The following is an 18,391-nucleotide window of genomic DNA, read 5'->3' on the forward strand; positions in this document are numbered from 1 at the left end:
TTAGTAAAACACCAAAAAATTATGTTACCTCTATGAGGAATCTTCACTAAATTCATGGAAAGTATATATTAATCTATGAATGGATTTCAAATTTTAAACCAAGTAAACATCTTTGAATTCCATTTTTTTGTTTTTGAAGTAACCTCGTATATTCATGATTAATATAATTTATAACAAGTTTTTGACTACTAATAATTCCTTTCCTGGGCGTGATCATGATGTTACATACACAACTCAGAGAATCACAAGGGGAAATTAATTACCTTTTTAAAACTTTATTTAATTATTTATTTTGAAAAAGTTACATGGAAAGAGGGAGAGACAGGGTGAAATATCTTCCATCTGCTAGTTCACTGCCCAGATGGCCACAGTGGCCACTGCTTGGCCAGACCAAAGCCAGTAGCCAAGAGTTTGATTTGAGTCTCCCACATGGGTGGCAGAGGTGAAAACATCTGGGCCATCTTCTGCTTTTCCCTGGCCATAGGCAGGCAATTGGATTGGAAATGGAGAAGCCAGGGCAGAACCAGCGCCCATAAGAGATGATCTTGAAGAAGAAAAGATCAACCGTTCTTTTAGCCATTCCAAACACTGAGTTCCTATAACATGGTAGGCTCTAGGTAAAGCTGACCTGAAAAATCTGCCTGATACAACAGTGACACAGTAATAGTGTACAAGGCACTATGATAATCCACTCTCTGTGCATGGTAGGATTTATCCCTGGCAACAATCTGTAAGGCAGGTGGTAATGCCCTTATTTTGCAGAAATATGTTGGTAACAATTCCCACTCTCAAGGATGTTTTAGTCTGGTCAGGGGTAGAGGATACAAAGCAAGGGCATGCAAATTAGGGTGGTGAAGTGCTGTGGGGATGCCAATAGAAATGTGTACAAAGAGTTACAACTATAAGCAAAGTCCTGAAATTGACATTGTTTAGGGCAGCAGGCAAAGAGAGCTTGTAGGGCCACATTGTGAAAAGTCTAGCTTTATAATTGAAAACAACAGTGGTTCTTGTTTTTTTTTTTTTTTTCCAGCATTGTTTAAGAAGTAATTTGCAATATATCTTTAATACCTTTCTCCCTATACCTCAAATATGACCAATGTTATATCTTGGCTATTCAATTTTTTTTCTCAAAGACATTTACAAATGTCTGAAAGCTTTTTTTTTTTTAAAAAATCTTCTTTTGCAGTTGCTTTACCCATGGCTTCTGACCTTGAACTGTACGATGTGACTGAGAACAGTATGCGGGTCAAGTGGGATGCAGTGCCTGGAGCCTCAGGATACCTGATCCTTTATGCTCCTCTCACAGAGGGTCTGGCTGGAGATGAAAAGGAGGTAACCATCTGCTGCCTACTTGAGTCCTAGAATCCTTGACTTCTTTAAAATAAATTGCTGGGGTCGGCGCTATGGCGCTTCGGGTTAAAACCCCAGCCTGCAGCACCTGCATCCCATATGGGTGCTGGTTCAAGTCCTAGCTGCTCCACTTCTTGTTTTATTTTATTTATTTATTTATTTTTGACAGGCAGAGTTAGACAGTGAGAGAGAGAGAGATAGAGAGAAAGGTCTTCTTTCCATTGGTTCACCCCCCAAGTGGCTGGTATGGCCGGCACTGCACTGATCTGAAGCCAGGAACCAGATGCTTCTCCTGGTCTCCCATGCGGGTGCAGGGAGCACTTAGGCCATCCTCCACTGCCTTCCTTGGCCACAGTAGAGAGCTGGACTGGAAGAGGAGCAACCAGGACAGAATCTGGTGCCCCAACCGGGATTAGAACACGGGTGCCGGTGCTGCAGGCGGAGGATTAGCCAAGTGAGCCGCAGCGCTGGTGCAGCTGCTCCACTTCTGATCCAGCTCCCTGCTAATGCGCCTGTGAAAGCAGTGGAGGATGGTCCAAGTACTTGGGCTCCTGAGCCCATATGGGAGACGCAGAAGAAAAGCTCCTGGCTCCTGACTTCAGATTGGCTCAGCTCCAGCTGTTGCAGCCATTTGAGGAATGAACCAGTGGATGGAAGATCTCTCTCTCTCTCTACCTCTCTCTATAACTCTTTCAAATAAATAAAATAAATCTAAAAAAATTGCTTTCCTGTACGAATGTAGCATGTGTAATTTAGAAAATTTTGATCATCAAAAAAAAAAATCACTTATAGCCCCACCATCTAGAGATAACCATTGTTAACATTGAGTTAACAGTCCTTTTCAGTGCATTGTAAGAATGATTTATTTATTTCAAGGCAGGGTGGGTGTGTGTGTGGGAGAGAGAGAGAGATAGAGAGAGATTTGGGTTGAGGGTGCATTAACTAGTATCTTAAGCGCTAGTCTGAACACTTGCCCCTCAATGTATTTTTAAACATAACAAATGGAAATGGTTTTCTGGTTTATTATTGTGAATATCTTTCCAGATCACTAAGAATGTCTTATATAATCATTAGTATTACCATAATATTACAATGTTAGTTTATATAGATCATATTTAATTAATTAATGTTATTGAACATGTGTGTGTAAATAATGATTCTGTGAACATTCCTAACAAATCTGCAAAATTGTCCCATTATTTCCTTAGGACAAATTCATATAAGTGGAGTTTCTTTTTCAAAGGCATGCAGATTATTAGGGCTTATACCAGTTATTATTTAATAGCTCTAGAGAATTCTAAAAAAGTTCATTTATTTGTTTACTTGAAAGGCAGAGCAATAGAGAGAGAGAAAGAGATGAAAGAGAGATCTTCTACCTGCTAAAGTGCCTAAAAGTTCACTCCAAATTCAATCCTCAAGTGCCTGAACAAACCAGGGTTGGGCCAGGCCAAAGCCAGGAGCCAGGCACTCTATCCAAGTCTACCACATGAGAGGCAGGGGTCCAACACTTAAGCCATCAATTGCTGCCTCTGAAGCACATTAGCAGGGAGCGGAATCAGATTCAGAGTGACTGGGATTCCAGTTGGCACACCAGTGTGGGAGTGTGGGCAATCCAAATGTCTCCTTAACCCATTGCGCCACAATGCCTGCCCCCTAGAGAAATTTTAATGTAATTAATTTTGCTATATGCAGTTCTTCAATGCCATTTTCCCCATATACACTGAAAGAAATTTATCTTAGTGATTTCAGTAGCAGACACATCTATCTCATTGATATTAATTTTTGGCATTAATTCCATTTTACTTGATGAATCCTTGACTTTCAAATGATTTATTTTAGTTCCTGTTTTTAATTGATAGGAAATGATTACTCTAATGCAGACATTTAAGAAATAAAAAGGAATGTTTTCACTAGGCAAGTGGGATGCATAGGAGAGGCCATATGGAATTTGGATCTCTAATACCATTTAAAACCTGCTTCCATGACCAAAATCTTAATATCAAAAATAGGGTAACTGTGAGTGCCAACAGCAGAGAGCACAGGTGGCAGTTGTCCCTTTTTTCCCCCAAGTTCTAGACAACCTTTACTAATTTGGATCTGACATTTTATTTTGCAAAGATTTAAAAATGGTGTTGGAAAGAGACTAAGTATTACTAGGAAAGAGAATAATAAAGATAAAGGAATACTAGTTCATAGCCAGGAGATTAGCAAAAAATTTGTGATGTAGATAAGACCACACACTAGTGAGTCTATGGGAGAACCCTCACTGCACACTCCTGATAGGCATGTCAATTGGTACAGATGCTTAGGAGAATATTTTGAAGTATTTAATCATGTTGAAGATGCATACTGGTTTTTTAGATACCAAATATATCACAGGAAAGCATCAATTCATATAGATGGCCACAACAAAATGTTATAAACAACTAATAGGCTAGTATAATGGATGAAAGTGTTATGCTTATACAAAAGAATACCATAGAGGAATTAGTAATATCAAATCTATATGTATCAAGTCATGAAACATAATATTGAAAAAAGAAGAACAAATTGTAAAAAGGAAGTGTTGATATAGTCCCATTTACATATATTAACCATAGGGCCATTTGTTGTTAAGAGAGATATACATTTGAACAACCTTTGTCTCAACTGTTGAAGAATAGTTTTTTTTGAATACCATTTGTTGAACCCTTAACTAAGTATAGAGCTAATCTTATGTGTATAAAGTTAATTGAAGATAGGTCTTAGTAACAAGTAAGAAGGGAATAGGAGAGGGAGGAAGAAGAAGGGTGGCAGTGTGGGTGGGAGGGCAGGTAGGGTGGGAAGAATCACTATGTTCCTAAAGTTGTATTTATGAAATGCATGAAGTTTGTATACCTTAAATAAAAGATTTTTTGCGAAAAAATTCAGCAGCAATCAGATTTAAATCAACAGCAGGGTAGAGGTGGAAAACAGAATGAGAAAGAATTTCTGTTTCATCTAAATATTTTAGTTCTTCTAAAAATGAGATCTGAATTCAATATAACAAAATTTTGATATTATATATTTTTGAATAGTTGACACATCTGGGTGTATTAAATTATTTTCTGTATGTTTATGTTATATGTTAAGATATAAACAAATTAAATATTTTAACTTCTGAATACCACTGGCAGTCATGTGACTGGAGACTGTCCATGGAGGGTTTTTTCTGCCTGTACATAGTTGGCATGTGGGTGCCACACAACTGTGAATATCCCACTATCAAAAGCTGCAGAGTTGAGTGAAAAGGTGGGCATAACTTATAACAGCAGAGGCTTGTCATCCAACTGGACAAGCTCCTTGTTAAATGGGCAGCAGAACTGATCCAGCTCACCCGAGCTTGAAGCAACACATGGGCACCCAGCCAGAGGACTTGTTGGAATTAACCAAATGTGACAGAGGCCCACTTTCCCCTGCCTCTAGCACACTGGCCTGTGTCTCACACACTCGAGAGAGAATTTCTGAGTCAGTTCCGCCCACACTCTTCTGGGAACCACACACTAGGCACTGGTAATTTCTGGCAGCTGCTGCCATTTGATCAGATGTTAAGAGTTATCCCAGCGTGGCATGCATGGGTATGCTCAGTAGTATATGATCCACTGTACCTGTTCCTAGTAAGAAGCCACAGGAGACAAAACATCATTCCTGACACCTGTTTGATGAAAGGATTGTAAGGAGTCTTATGCCATGAAGTATCACCTTCATTCACTTTTACTCCCATGCACGAATAATAGACATTGGCAAGTGAACTAATACTCTGTGTTCTTTTCAGATGAAAATTGGAGAGACCTACACAGATATTGAATTGAGTGGATTGTCACCCAATACGGAGTACACAGTCACGGTGTATGCCATGTTTGGAGAAGAAGCCAGTGATCCTGTGACAGGGCAGGAAACAACATGTGAGCAGAGCGATCATGGCGATGGAATGCTGCAATCAAAGTTCTATGAATATTGAGATTCTGAACTGCAAATGCTGGTTCAGATGAGAACCTTTGAACGCTGAAGTGTATCTTAAGAAATTGTGTAGCATATTTAGAGGAAGGAAATGTCTTTCTACTATCATGTATTATGTTGAATGATATGGATGCCAGAACTACACGTTGGCACCCTCCAGATAATTCCATCAGAGTCTGAATCCAAATGCTAGAGCAGAATGGGCAGGGACAAGTGTAGGATTTGGAACTGTGGTCGCTGAGAATCTTAGCTCAAGCTACATTGAACTATGTGGCAAGGGCGAGGGATGCAACTTTGAGTCAGAAAAAGGAGGAATAGTGATTTTACAGCATGTGGTTGACATAAGAGTAAATATAGCAGTGCATGTGAAAGTACTTAGTACGTATTACTCAGTATCTGTGTCCCATTTGTATCAAAATTAACAACTTTTTCCTAAAATCTTTGCTGTTCTTATCTGAGCTTGTTACCATTATTTTTATTTTGTTATTTTAAAAGATTTACTTTTTTGAAAGGCAGAAGTACAGAGAGGGACGTACACAGACACACACACACACACACACACAGAGGAAGAGGGAAAGACAGAGAGAAAGAAAGAAGGACAGAAAGAAAGATAGAAAGATAGATACATAGATAGATAGATATATCTTCTATCTGCTAGTTCACTCCCTAAATGGCTCCAATGGCCAGGGTTGGGCCATGCTGAAGCCAAGAGCCTGAAACTCCATCTGGGTCTCCCATTTGGTGGCAGAGGCACAAATACTTGGGCCATCATCTGCTGCTTTCCCAAGCAGATTAGCAGGAAGCTAGATTGGAAGTGGAGCTGTTGAGCCAATGGTCTGATATGGGATGCCAGCATTTCAAGCAATGGATTAATTTACTGGGCTACATCAGCCCTGTAATTAGTTTTTTATTTAATTGAGTAAAAATTGTAGAGATAAGGCTAATTTGAGCTACGTGTTAAGAACTCATAATATTTTAAGAAAGTTCATGCTTCTATTTATAAAGAATAAGCTATAGACAAAGTACTACTTTGGCATACTAATGTTTACCACTTCCCATTAAAAATTAGCTCTGGGGCCAATGTTGTGGTGCAGTAGGTTAAGCTGCAGCTTGCAACACTGTCATCTTGTATCAGAGGGCTCATTCAAGTCCTAGCTACTCCACTTCCTACCCAGCTTCCTGTCAAAGTTCCTGGGAAGGCGGTGGAAGATTGTCCAAGTACTTGAGGCCTTACCACTCATGTGGCAGACCAGGGTGGAGGTCCTGGCTCCTGCCTTTAGTCTGGGTTGTTGTAGCATTTAGGGAGTGAACCAATGGATGGAAGATTCTGATATTCATTCTCTCTCTCTCTCTCTCTCTCCTCCTCTCCCCTCCCCTCCTTTTTCTCTGTTGATCTGCCTTTCAAATAAGTAAACAAGTCTTTAAAAAAATTTGGCTCTGTTCATGATCTTCTGAGATATAAGAAAGTACAGGGAGACTTGGGACCTTGTCACCACTCTAGCCTCCAGAAAAGGTGAATAGTGGAATTTTGACAGTGCCTTTCAAGATTCAACTTGGAAAAACAAGTTTAATGACTGGGGAAGAATCCCCTGTATCTATTCTTTTTTATTCAAATACTCAGGTTAAATACTTACCTGCTCTTCTAATCCTATTAACTTTGACCTTGGCCAAGTAATCTAAATTTTGTCATTAATATAATGGGAATAATTGCAACTTTATCCCTACAGTCAAATGCCAGGTTTTAATGAGATAATATGTGTCAGACTCAGGGGATGCACTCAATAAATGATAATTTTAATTATTGGCCGGCACCACGGCTCAATAGGCTAATCCTCCGCCTTGTGTGCTGGCGCCACACCAGGTTCTAGTCCTGGTCGGAGCACTGGATTCTGTCCTGGTTGCTCCTCTTCCAGGCCAGCTCTCTGCTGTGGCCCAGGAGTGTAGTGGAGGATGGCCCAAGTCCCTGGGCCCTGTACCCGCATGGGAGACGAGGAGAAGTGCCTGGATCCTGGCTTCGGATCAGTGTGGTGCACTGGCCGCAGCGTGCCAGCCGCAGCGGCCATTGGGGGGTGAACCAATGGAAAAGGAAGACCTTTCTCTCTGTCTCACTGTCTCGGCCTGTCAAAATGAAAAAAAAAATTTTAATTATTATAAACAATTATTTTTACTATAAAATCTCTTGAAACTTTGAAAAATCATGGAGACGTTTTAATCTGTTGAATCACAAGGGGGTCCTTGAAGAAGTTAAAAAAATATGGAATTGACAGGGATCTGCAAAAACACCAATACTTCTTTAAGCAGCTTTTTTTTTTAAGGTTTAATTGTTTATTTGGAAGTCAGAGTTACACAGAAAGAAAAGGAGAGGCAGAGAGAAAGAGAGAGAGAGATAGGTCTTCCATCCACTGGTTCACTCCCCAGATGGCCACAATGGCCGGAGCTGCGCCTATCCAAAGCCAGGAGCTTGTTCCGGGTCTCCCACTTGGGTACAGGGACCCAAGGATTTGCGCCATCTTCTACTGCTTTCCCAGGCTATAGCAGAGAGCTAGATCGGAAGTGGAGCAGCTGGGACTCAAACTGGAGCCCATATGGGATGCCGGCACTGCAAGTGGCGGCTTTACCCGCTAAGCCACAGTGCCGGACCCTCTAAGTAGTTTTAAAGTAACAGTAAACTGTTTATTTTTGTTTAGTTTCATAGATCCATTGTGGTTTATCCAGGGCAAGTGATTACTCATTAATTCAATAAATATTTATTATTTGCCATGTTAGATGTAAACATGAGAGCATAATTTAACCAAATTTCCTTTGGGGGAGAGAAGCAGTAAACCTAAAGTGTTCAGTGAAAAAGAAAATAAGGCAGGAAAGGAGATAAGGAGTGCTGGGGTAGAAGAGTTATTTACACAGATGATCCTGGAAAACCTCACAAGAAGGTGGCAAATGTCCAGAGACAAGGTAACCAGCTGTGCAGATATCTGGGGGAGAGGCCTGGGGCAAAGGGGACAGCAAGGGCAGTACCCTACACGTGAACTGTTTGCCATATTCCAGCACCAGAAAGAGTGGCTTCTGATGGCTGAGGCCAGTGTGGGAGATGAGGGCAGCAGGATGGCAGAGGGCTGGGTGTGTAGGGTGTGTAGCCATTTTAAGATTCTGTGGATTTACTCAGAGGGATTTGGGAACCTTTGGCAGGTATTTGTGCAGAGAAGTAAAATTATCTGGCTTAGGCTTTCAAAGGAGGACTCTGCTCACATAAGAATGGCTGCAGTAGGGAGACAGATAGAAGCAGGGACATCAGCTAGGAGACAACTATGGACATTGAAGCAAAAATGGGACAGGCGCTTCCTCCAATTTGAACAGTGGAGGAGAAGAGAAGGCTTCGGGTTCTGGATGTGTCTGGAAGGATGTGGGTGATGATGGATTGGCAGTAAATGGTAAGCAGAATGAAAACCCAGGATGACTCCAAGGTTTTAGGCCCGAATGATGGAAGTATAGAGTTCCAGTTTGCTCAAAGCGAAAGACTGAAGGAGAAGGTTGGGGGAGGAGCTGGTAGTCAGCAGGTACAGTTTTGGACAGGTTAAGTTGGAGATGACAGATGATAGTTCCCATTTTACATGTGGGAAGCCATGGAGCTGAGAAAGAGTGACTTTGCCAAAGTCACATGAAATTTCCATGGAATAGCTAAGATTTGATTTCACATGACCTTGTGTCTCCATCTGTTAGGTTTCATTTTTACATCAGGCTATAATGATAGCAATAACCAGAGACAAAAAGGCACAGAAACTTTACCTAAATCTTACTTATGTCTAAGCATGTGTAATGTATTACTACTATTTATTCTCTACAAGAAAAACATTTTCTTTGTCAGTTTGAGCACAAACTAGTGACAATTCACTATTCAGGCTATTTCAGAGTTATGCTACTATCTGGGTGAGATTTTTACCTGTAAGAGTTTAGAAATCAAAGATGCTGTTTCTTATCACTTTTCAATGGGTGTTACTTAAGTTTTTAATTCTTTTCTATTCCATTTCTTTCAAAGTGCCCTTAAGTCCACCAAGAAACTTGAGGATCTCCAATGTTGGCTCTAACAGTGCCCGATTAACCTGGGACCCAACTTCAAGAAAGATCAGTGGCTACAGAATCGTATATAACAATGCAGATGGGACTGAAATCAATGAGGCAAGTGGTGGAACATGAATATATTTTTGAGCGATTGTGTATTAGATATATATGACTGTAGAATCAATCATACCCAAACCTAAAGGTTTAAAAATACTACCACTTGTTTTCTCTCAAAGTTTCTGTGAGTCCAGAAATGCAGCTTGAATATGCAGTTCTGACTGGATGTCACTCATGTGGTTATAGATAGTGGCTGGAGCTGGTGTCATGTTCAAGGCTTCGTTACTCATGTGTCTGATGCCTGGTCTGGAGAGACTGCAGTGGCTGTGAGCTGGCGCACAGCTCCACTTCTGCAGCCAGACTCTTCACAGGATGCCTCCAGCATGCAGTTTTGGGGGAACTGATCTAGTAGTTCCACCTCTCACATCTACAAAGAGGGAGAGAGAGTTAGATGAAAGCATTAGCTTCTTTAATAACTCAAACTCAGAAGTGTCTTACTGTCATCTCTACCGCACACTGTTATAGGAGATGTCACAGCCCCTGCCCAGATTCAAGGTGGGGAGAAATGCAGATCTTACCTGTAGTGGGAAGCATGTCAGTTCCATGATAAGAGAGTCGTGCAGAATGGGAGATACACACTGTTGTGGTCATCTTTGGAAAATACTTGTGGAAGGGGGTATGATATTATTTATCTTCATAGAAATATCAAATTAGAAATAGTGTAGGTGTTATCCAGGTTATTACTTGTGAGTAAATTGGCATCTAAAAGACCCCAGGTAGATAAGCCTAAGTTTAAAAAAATCAATAGTCCAAGTTTGTATAGGAAAATACTTTCAAATAATAGAGCTTGTTAAAACCCCTGAAGATATAGTATCTTGCATGAAGTGACTAATACCTTCAGAAATTCTTGGAAATATGTTTTAGCAAGATAAAGTTATTTTTATGTTTTCTTATCTTGGTCCAGGAAGCTATGACAAAGAAGGAAATATGTTGGGCCACATCATTTCTTTTTTCTGAAAAAATAATTCAAGTATTTCATATGCAGAGACAAACTTTCCTGCAGTTAAATCCAAGCAATATTTTACAGAATGTACCCTCAAAAGGGATGTTGTATAATGGATATATAATCATGCACATTTGCTAACATTGTTCAACATCTTCCATTAAACCTTCTGAAGTCCTCAGGGAAAACAATCCTAAAGAACTCATTGTTGTTTGTTTTGCTTCTGAAGACAGGAACTTGTAACGATAAAATGAGAGAAATAAAAATGCAAAGTTGAGTTGAGTATGAGATGAGGAAGATAACAGGATGAGGGAAGCATGCCAATCAATGTGTAGGAATAGACTCTTTCTCCTGTTTGTCTTTTCTTGAGATGGCAGGCTAACAGGTATATTTTGTGTTCTCATTTTGGGGACATAGGTGCTAAATTAGTGCATTTTCTGCTATCAGTAACACAATGTAACAGACTGGGTAAGATTAAATAAAAAGAAATTTAATTTGGCTCATGGCTCTGGAGGTACAACATTGAGGGACCACAGCTGGTGTTGGCCTTTTTGCTGGCAGATTCCAGAGATGGTGCTGGGTATCACATGGCAAAAGACAAGTGTGTCTTCTGGTCTCTCTCTCTTCTTAGTGAGCCATCAGAATTCAATGTAGACTCTCTACCCTAATGACTATATCTAATCCTACTCACCTCCCATAGGCCCTACCTCTAAATGCCACAATGTCTGCCTCTGTGTGTGTTTTATTTCCAAGTCCTTGGCCATGAAATTGAGTGTCAAGGTCGCTGGATAAGTGTCATTTAAATGAAGTGTTACTTTGCCTAATTTTGGAACATATGATTTTAAGTGTGGATAGTCCTACCAGATGTTGCCTTAGCTTCTAAGAATTTAATAAGCTTCTATTACAGATAATACAACAGTTTGGTTCTTAGGAAATCCCCCAAAATATCACAGAATGAACTTTTAAATATCTCTACTAAAATATACTTTGTGCATTCATGTAATTAATTATAAAAACTTGCATTACACAAAATTAATAGTTTTCTGTTTCACTTCCTCTTCCTCTCATCTTCCCTACTTCATTCCCTCTTTCTCCCACCTTCTTCCCTTACTTCCTCTTCTCCTCTCTGCATCTTTGCTGTATTAATGCTCTCCTCAACTTTATGAAGACAAAAGAATAAAAATAAAACCAGACACTTACACCACTGGTGATGATGGTGATCATGGTGATGGTAGTGGTTATGATGAAGAAGGCGATGATGACAATGGAAGCTAATGTTTTCTGAGCACTTGCCATGAGCCAGGAACTATTTTGAGTGCTCTTCAGAGAGTGCTTTATGCAATCTTTCAGAACAAAATTCTGGCAAGGCAAGAGTAGTTAAATTAAGTACATAAGCCATCTTGGATAGCGTTTACTTTGAAAGGATTTGGGGTATGTGCAAACATGATAGAGAATTAATGGCTGCCATTTGAGTTTTATAAATGCAAAGGCCACAGTTTTTAGACTCAGAGGCCAGTTCCCAACAGCAGTGACTCAGATGCAGAGCCCAGAGAGAAGTCTAATCCCTCATTCCTCATCAAGGGCTCTCTTTTCATCCTTCCCAAAATTAGGCTGAAGTTAAGCCTTTAGATTGTTTGAAAAAGCATTCTCAAAATTGGTTGCATAACGATGTAATCATAGTCATTTGTTAACATTTACTTAAATTCTCCTACATCTTAAAAGTACTACACCAAAAAAGAAACCCAGTTCCAGAACTAATAGGTTAAAATATGATAATTAATAAAAAGAGAAAATGCCTGAAGGCCTTTATTCAATGAAATAAAATAATCAATGTTGAAATGATATAAAATGCTTAGTGTCAAATAAATACTTTAATAAACTAGATCCTTTTCGACACACACAAATACACACAGAAGCATGCACTCACAATCTGATTTTCCTTGGGCAACTTACTTATCCTCTTTTCTGTCATCTTTAAGTTGGGGGTAATATTTAGTCACCCTACAACAGTGTGCTAAGTATTGAGTCAGTTAATATGTATAAAGCATGCGGACAATATGTAGACTGGAGTAAACAGTAAGTGCTGGGGATGGTGAATAATGTTATCAATTCTTGATTCAAAAGAAAATGGTGTCATTTCAGTTAAACATTGCTGTGTGACTGATGTTCAGCTTAAAATAGCAGCCCATGATTGCGCAACTTGGGCGAGCTTAGCCATGTGGTGTCAGCCAGGGTGAGTCTTGCATTCTTCTTGGAGTTTTGCTGGGCTGGAACTCCCAAGATGACTTCACTTCCATGTCTGGACCTCAGCTGGGGTGAAAAGGCTGTGGTTATCTGGCGCTCTGTGGCAGAGTGGCTCAGGGCACCAATATGGTAAAATGGAAGCTTTTCTTCTCAGAGTTGTATGCTTTTGAAAAAAGATTTATTTATATATTTATATGAAAGGCAGATATATATATATATCCCTCTTTTTCTGTCATATATATATATATATATATATATATATATATATATATAAATCTTCCATCCAGTGGTTCACTCCCAAATGCCTATAACAACTGAGGCCGGGCCAGGCTAAAACCAGGGGCCTGGAGCTCCATCTAGGTCTCCCAAATGGGAGACAAGGACCCAGATATTTGGGCCATTGCCCAATACCTTCCTGGGTGAATTAGCAGAAAGCTGGTTTGGAAGCAGAGTAGCTAGGACTTGAATTGGCACTGGGATGAAGGCATCCAAGGCAAAATTCCTGCCCCAGGTTGGTGCCTTAGAGATGTATATTATTTATGAACTGGCTCTTAACTTAGAGGAGTGCTTTTTTTATTTTTTAAAGGCTCTTTGACACCTCTATCTTCATTCTCTTTGATTTATTCTATTCACACAAAGCAAAAATACAGTTCAACCTATAACGTGAACTAAAGATTCTTCCCTCAAGCAGTGTACATTCTGTTTAGGACATAGACAATAAGTACATAAATAAATAAAAAAAATTTCAGGTGTGATTGGTGCCAGGAGAGAAAAAACAGTGGTAGAGAACAACCCATCTGAGGAGCTGCTATTTAAGTGCAGTCCAAATACATGAGGAAGGCCTGCTTCTGAAAAGAGCTTGGGAATAGACTCATGAGCAGAATAAATTGCATATTCACTCGCCCCGCTAGAGCGCAGCATTGCTGGAGCTTAGTGGGACACTGGGAATGTGGAAGAAATGAGGGGTAGTGCCTCTGACTATAAGATGTGACGAGGTTATCTCTGGATGCTTGGTTTTGATTTGGAGGGAAACAGTGCAAGTTAAAGTAGGGGAATGACATTTTATATTTTGGAAAGGATCACTTTGACTGCCATCAGCAAACACATCGAGTGAGTTTGTCATCTTCCTCTTCACCAGCTTCAAGATTTAGCCATTGATAGTATTATAAATAAGAGATCTTATTGATATTGCTCCAAAATGTCTCTTGAACATGTTTTAATTAGGACCTATCTGGGGGGAGCCTGCTCCCAGGTGAGCACAGTTATTTCATTTTTCCTGAGGCTCACCAGAGCCCATGTGTCTTGTGAGAAATTGTGATAAGTTTCTGTGAGGATTAATTAAGAAGATATGTGAAGTACTTAGGTATGGGTGCCCTATGTCTGCTCTTTGTTCTTTACAGCTCCTTAGACCAACACCCCACTTCTCAATGATAAAGATGTGTCTGTCCTTCCTCTCCCCTTGAAGGTGACTTTGATCAGGGCCACCTTCCAGGTTCTGTCTTCATCTCTTCTCAGTGTAGGAATTTCTTTTTCAAAGTCTGCTCTTTGTTGTAGATTTCTCTTTTTTCGCCCTTCCATTTCTTAGACCCTTGATCTCTATCCCTCATGTGCACTAAAGAGATTGGTCCTGACTGTTGATGAGCAGCTTAATATGTTATCCCTCTGAGTATTTTTTTTGTTTGTTCTACTTAATACTTTTGGTTGAATACTGTAATCAATACACAATTCTTCTTAAGTGCTGAAACTTAACTGAAAAGTGATCGCTGTTAAATATAAGAGTGGGAATAAGAGAGGGAAGAGATGTGCAATTCGGGACATGCTCAAGCTGACTTACCTCAAACGGTAGACTTAGAAACATACCAGGGGATTCTAATTCAATCCCATCGAGGTGGCATGTACCAATGCCATCTCACTAGTCCCAGTGATCAATTTCTGTTCACAATTGATCATAATGATAGGACTAGGAACCAAAGGGATCACATAAACAAGAATAGTGTCTGCAAATACTAGCTGATAGAATCAAAAAGGGAGAGAATGATCCAACATGGGAAGTGAGATACACAGCAGACCCATAGAATGGCAAATGTCCTAACAGCACTGTGGCCTCAGAATCAGCCCTTAAGGCATGCAGATCCGGCTGAAATGCCCATGAGAATATTTCAGGCATGGAAAGCCAAGACACTCTGGGGAAAAAAAAGAAAAAAACCTAAATGAAAGATCTCCGCGAGTGAGATCCCAGTGGAAAGAATGGGTCGTCAAAGAAGGAGGTACCTTTCTCTGAAGGGAGGAGAAAACTTCCACGTTGACCATGGCCTTTTCTAAATATGATCAGAGTCAGTTAACTCAGGGGGCTTCCACAGCCTTGGCAGCTCATGACAAGAGCCTAGGGTGATTACTGATGCCATAAACAAGAGTGTCAATTTGTTAAGTCAACAACAGGAGTCATTGTGCACTTACTCCTCATGTAGGATCTTTGTCCTTAGTGTGCTGTACATTGAGATTTAATGCTATAACTAGTCCTCAAACAGTATTTTTCACTTTATGTTTCTGTGTGGGAGCAAACTGTTGAAATATTTACTTAATGTATGCTAAACTGATCTTCTGTATATAAACAGAATCAAAAATGAATCTTGATGTGAATGGAAGGGGAGAGGGAGTGGATAAGGGGAGGGTTGCGGGTTGGAGGGACGTTATGGGGGGGAAGCCATTGTAATCCATATTCTGTACTTTGGAAATTTATATTCATTAAATAAAAGTTAAAAAAACATTTTGTAAGCTTAAAAAAAAAAAGAGAGATTGGTCCATGTTGTCCCCAGATACATCTTTCTGTGGAAGATGCAGGCATATTTCAAATGTGTACTATTTTCTTTAGCATTGGTACTCTCTGAATCTTTCTCTGTATGGTTGCTCACCTCTCCAATTCTTACAGGAAGTTATGTGTATTACTTACCTGAAACTAAAAAACTGGCTTCCCATAGCAGATCTGGCTGGAGACGGTCTAGATCTTTGTATCTACCACTAAAATTCCCTATACTTTTCATGAGACAAAGTGATATTGGTTGCAAAGTTGTCCTGAGATTTAATTAGGAGGTAATCTATCTAAGGGTGCAAGATGAGAGATAGGTAGATAGAAGCTGACTGGTTTTATAATTCAATAATTTGTTTGCAGCATGTATAGCTCTGCTGCTAGCCAAGTGAACTGCAGATAATAATAAAACGATGCTGTGGACAAAAGCATCAGATGTAACTGTTTCGTCTCCTCTCTTTTGCAGGTTGAAGTTGATCCTATTACTACCTTCCCTCTGAAAGGCTTGACACCACTCACAGAATATACTGTGGCCATTTTCTCCATGTACGAGGAAGGGCAGTCAGAGCCTCTGACTGGGGTTTTTACCACAGGTAAGCTTCATGATGGTTTGAGGGCGTTTCAAGAGTGACTACATTGAAACCAGAACCTGGAACATCTCCGCTAATTGTGATTTTGAAGGGATCACATTTTATTTTTTATTGATTTTGTTATTAACAAATGAACAATTAGATAGCAAATACATGCACTGAATAATTATTTTATATCAGAGTAAGGAAAGAGACAGACATATCTAAGTTTGAAAGTTCTCAATTTAAAAAATATGCCTCTTGTTCTTTTCCTAATCCAATCTTTTCTTTCATTTCTTGATGTAATATTATCCCATTTTTTCTATTTATATGAATGTGTATATGAAGTTATTACTGTCCAACAATTTTTGACCTGCAAAAATGACAGTTTCATACTATGTAACCTAATATATCAGTTTTATCCAATAATGCATTTTCATGGAATCTACAATCTTAATAATATAGGACAGGAATACATTATTTTCATTTTCTGTATGTATCCAGTCATCACTCAATAAATATAAAACATTGTTAACTCTGAGGGGGGAAATAACTTTGTTTGCTCTCTGAACTTAACATTGCTTGCACTTGTGTACAAAGTTAATCCTGCACAGAGGAGATGAGAAGGCAGTTTGGAGAAAAACAAGAAAGAAGCTGGATGGGGAAATAATGTTTACAGAAAAAAGTTCAGTAATTTCACAAAATTTCCTGAGGGCGCACTTTACTTGGAATTCTCAGAGTGCCCTAGCAACAAGATCAAACCGTGATCTTGAATAATAAAAGCCAGTGACTTGAACATTTACTTTGGATGTAGCTGGATGTTAAACTTTGTTGTGCATCCTGAAAGTGTGTAAGTTGTAAGATAGTGGGAGGTTTGGTAAATTACATTTCACTTCTGATGGCAACTGTATGAACAAGATAAAAGGAAAAAAACTCTTCTGCAGGAACTAACTTACTGCTAGGGAGTGATTTGTCCCTAAAGGAAAGAAAGCTAAAAGGTAACATTTCTCAAGCTTCTTGGGCACCGTTTGTTAATTTGCTCAAAAATAATATCTTTGTAAAATAATATGGCACTCTTTTTTTATATAGTTAATGAAAAGAGCCAGAGAGAGAATTTAAGAGTTCTGGAAAGTAGGGTGGGCATCTAGCCTAGTGGTTAAATTGCCAGGCAGGATCCTTGTGTGCCACACTGGAGTGCACGAGTTTGATGCCTCCTCTGGCTCCTGACTCCGGCTTCCTGCTGACACAGAGCTGGGAGACAGCAGCAGATGACCCATGTGACTGTACTCCTGATACCTACCTGGGAGACCCATATGGAGTTGCTAGCTCCAGGCTTCAGCCTGGCCTATCTCTTGTTGTTATGGGCTACTGGGAAGTGAACCAGCACATGGGGGGAGTGTTTCTCTCTCTCTCTCTCTCTGCCTTTTTCACCCTCTCACTCTAACAAGTAAATAAGAATTTTTTAAAAAAGAATTCTGGAAGCCCCTGGAGAACTTTGAATTTTGTTATTCCATGGTTTTCTTCATTTTTGTTGCTGGTGCGTGTTGGAAGCAGAGACATAAGTCCATACTGGACTGATCTGTGCTTTCCCTTCACCCATGTGCTTTCCACAAGCAAAAGATTCCTCAAAGAGTCCTCTCTTCCTAAGGCCCCCCGGGAGCCGCTTGTGTTTTGGCTTTCTTACCTTGTCGTTTCCCTAACAAAATCTCCTGCCTTGGCTTACAGAGGAAGTTCCAGCCCAGCAATACTTGGAAATCGATGAGGTGACGACAGACAGTTTCAGAGTGACCTGGCATCCCCTCTCGGCTGATGAAGGGCAGCACAAGTTGATGTGGATTCCAGTCTATGGTGGGAAGACTCAAGAGGTGAGTTGTTCGGAACACACTGAAAATAAATCTTAAGTATGTTGCCTGAAACTGAATGCCTACTGATGCATTGGAATAGCGTTCATTTTAAAACAGATTGGAAATCCCAGAAGTAATTAATATGCTGCAAGACATGAAGTTTTATAAAGGTCAAATCATATATTTTTCTACGATGAAAATTCAGTATTGCCAGGACTTAGTTATATATTTTGCAGATTTTCAAAGTATTTAGCTTTCAGAAATAAAATTTAATAAAACCTCATAATATCAGTTTTTTTGATACTAACGATTATTTGTTGAAGGAATCAAAAGAAATAAAATGTTTAATGACTTAAAGATTGACATCAACAGCCTTGGATTTCTTTACATTTGGTGACTTCTTATGCTAAGAATTACATTTTTCATTTTTATATTTTTTCACTTTGTTTTTCTTCTTTTTATCCAAGTAAACCTAGTTACTAAGCAC

The 18,391-nt window shown here is 39.6% G+C and overlaps 1 protein-coding gene across 6 annotated transcripts in view; it reads left to right on the forward strand.

The window, feature by feature from the left end:
• The window catches only part of COL14A1 (collagen type XIV alpha 1 chain), a 262,146-nt gene that overhangs the window by 108,674 nt on the left and 135,081 nt on the right, over positions 1 to 18,391 (forward strand). For all 6 annotated transcript variants that reach the window (XM_008255863.4, XM_002710753.5, XM_070075442.1 and 3 more), the window contains exons 12-16: positions 1,187 to 1,332; positions 5,144 to 5,273; positions 9,359 to 9,498; positions 15,958 to 16,084; positions 17,786 to 17,925. In XM_008255863.4, the coding sequence (XP_008254085.2) occupies positions 1,187 to 1,332; positions 5,144 to 5,273; positions 9,359 to 9,498; positions 15,958 to 16,084; positions 17,786 to 17,925 (683 nt within the window). The remainder of the gene's footprint in view (positions 1 to 1,186; positions 1,333 to 5,143; positions 5,274 to 9,358; positions 9,499 to 15,957; positions 16,085 to 17,785; positions 17,926 to 18,391) is intronic.

This window comes from Oryctolagus cuniculus, chromosome 6 (genome assembly GCF_964237555.1).
Source record: "Oryctolagus cuniculus chromosome 6, mOryCun1.1, whole genome shotgun sequence".
In the NCBI taxonomy this organism is placed as follows: Eukaryota; Metazoa; Chordata; class Mammalia; order Lagomorpha; family Leporidae; genus Oryctolagus; species Oryctolagus cuniculus.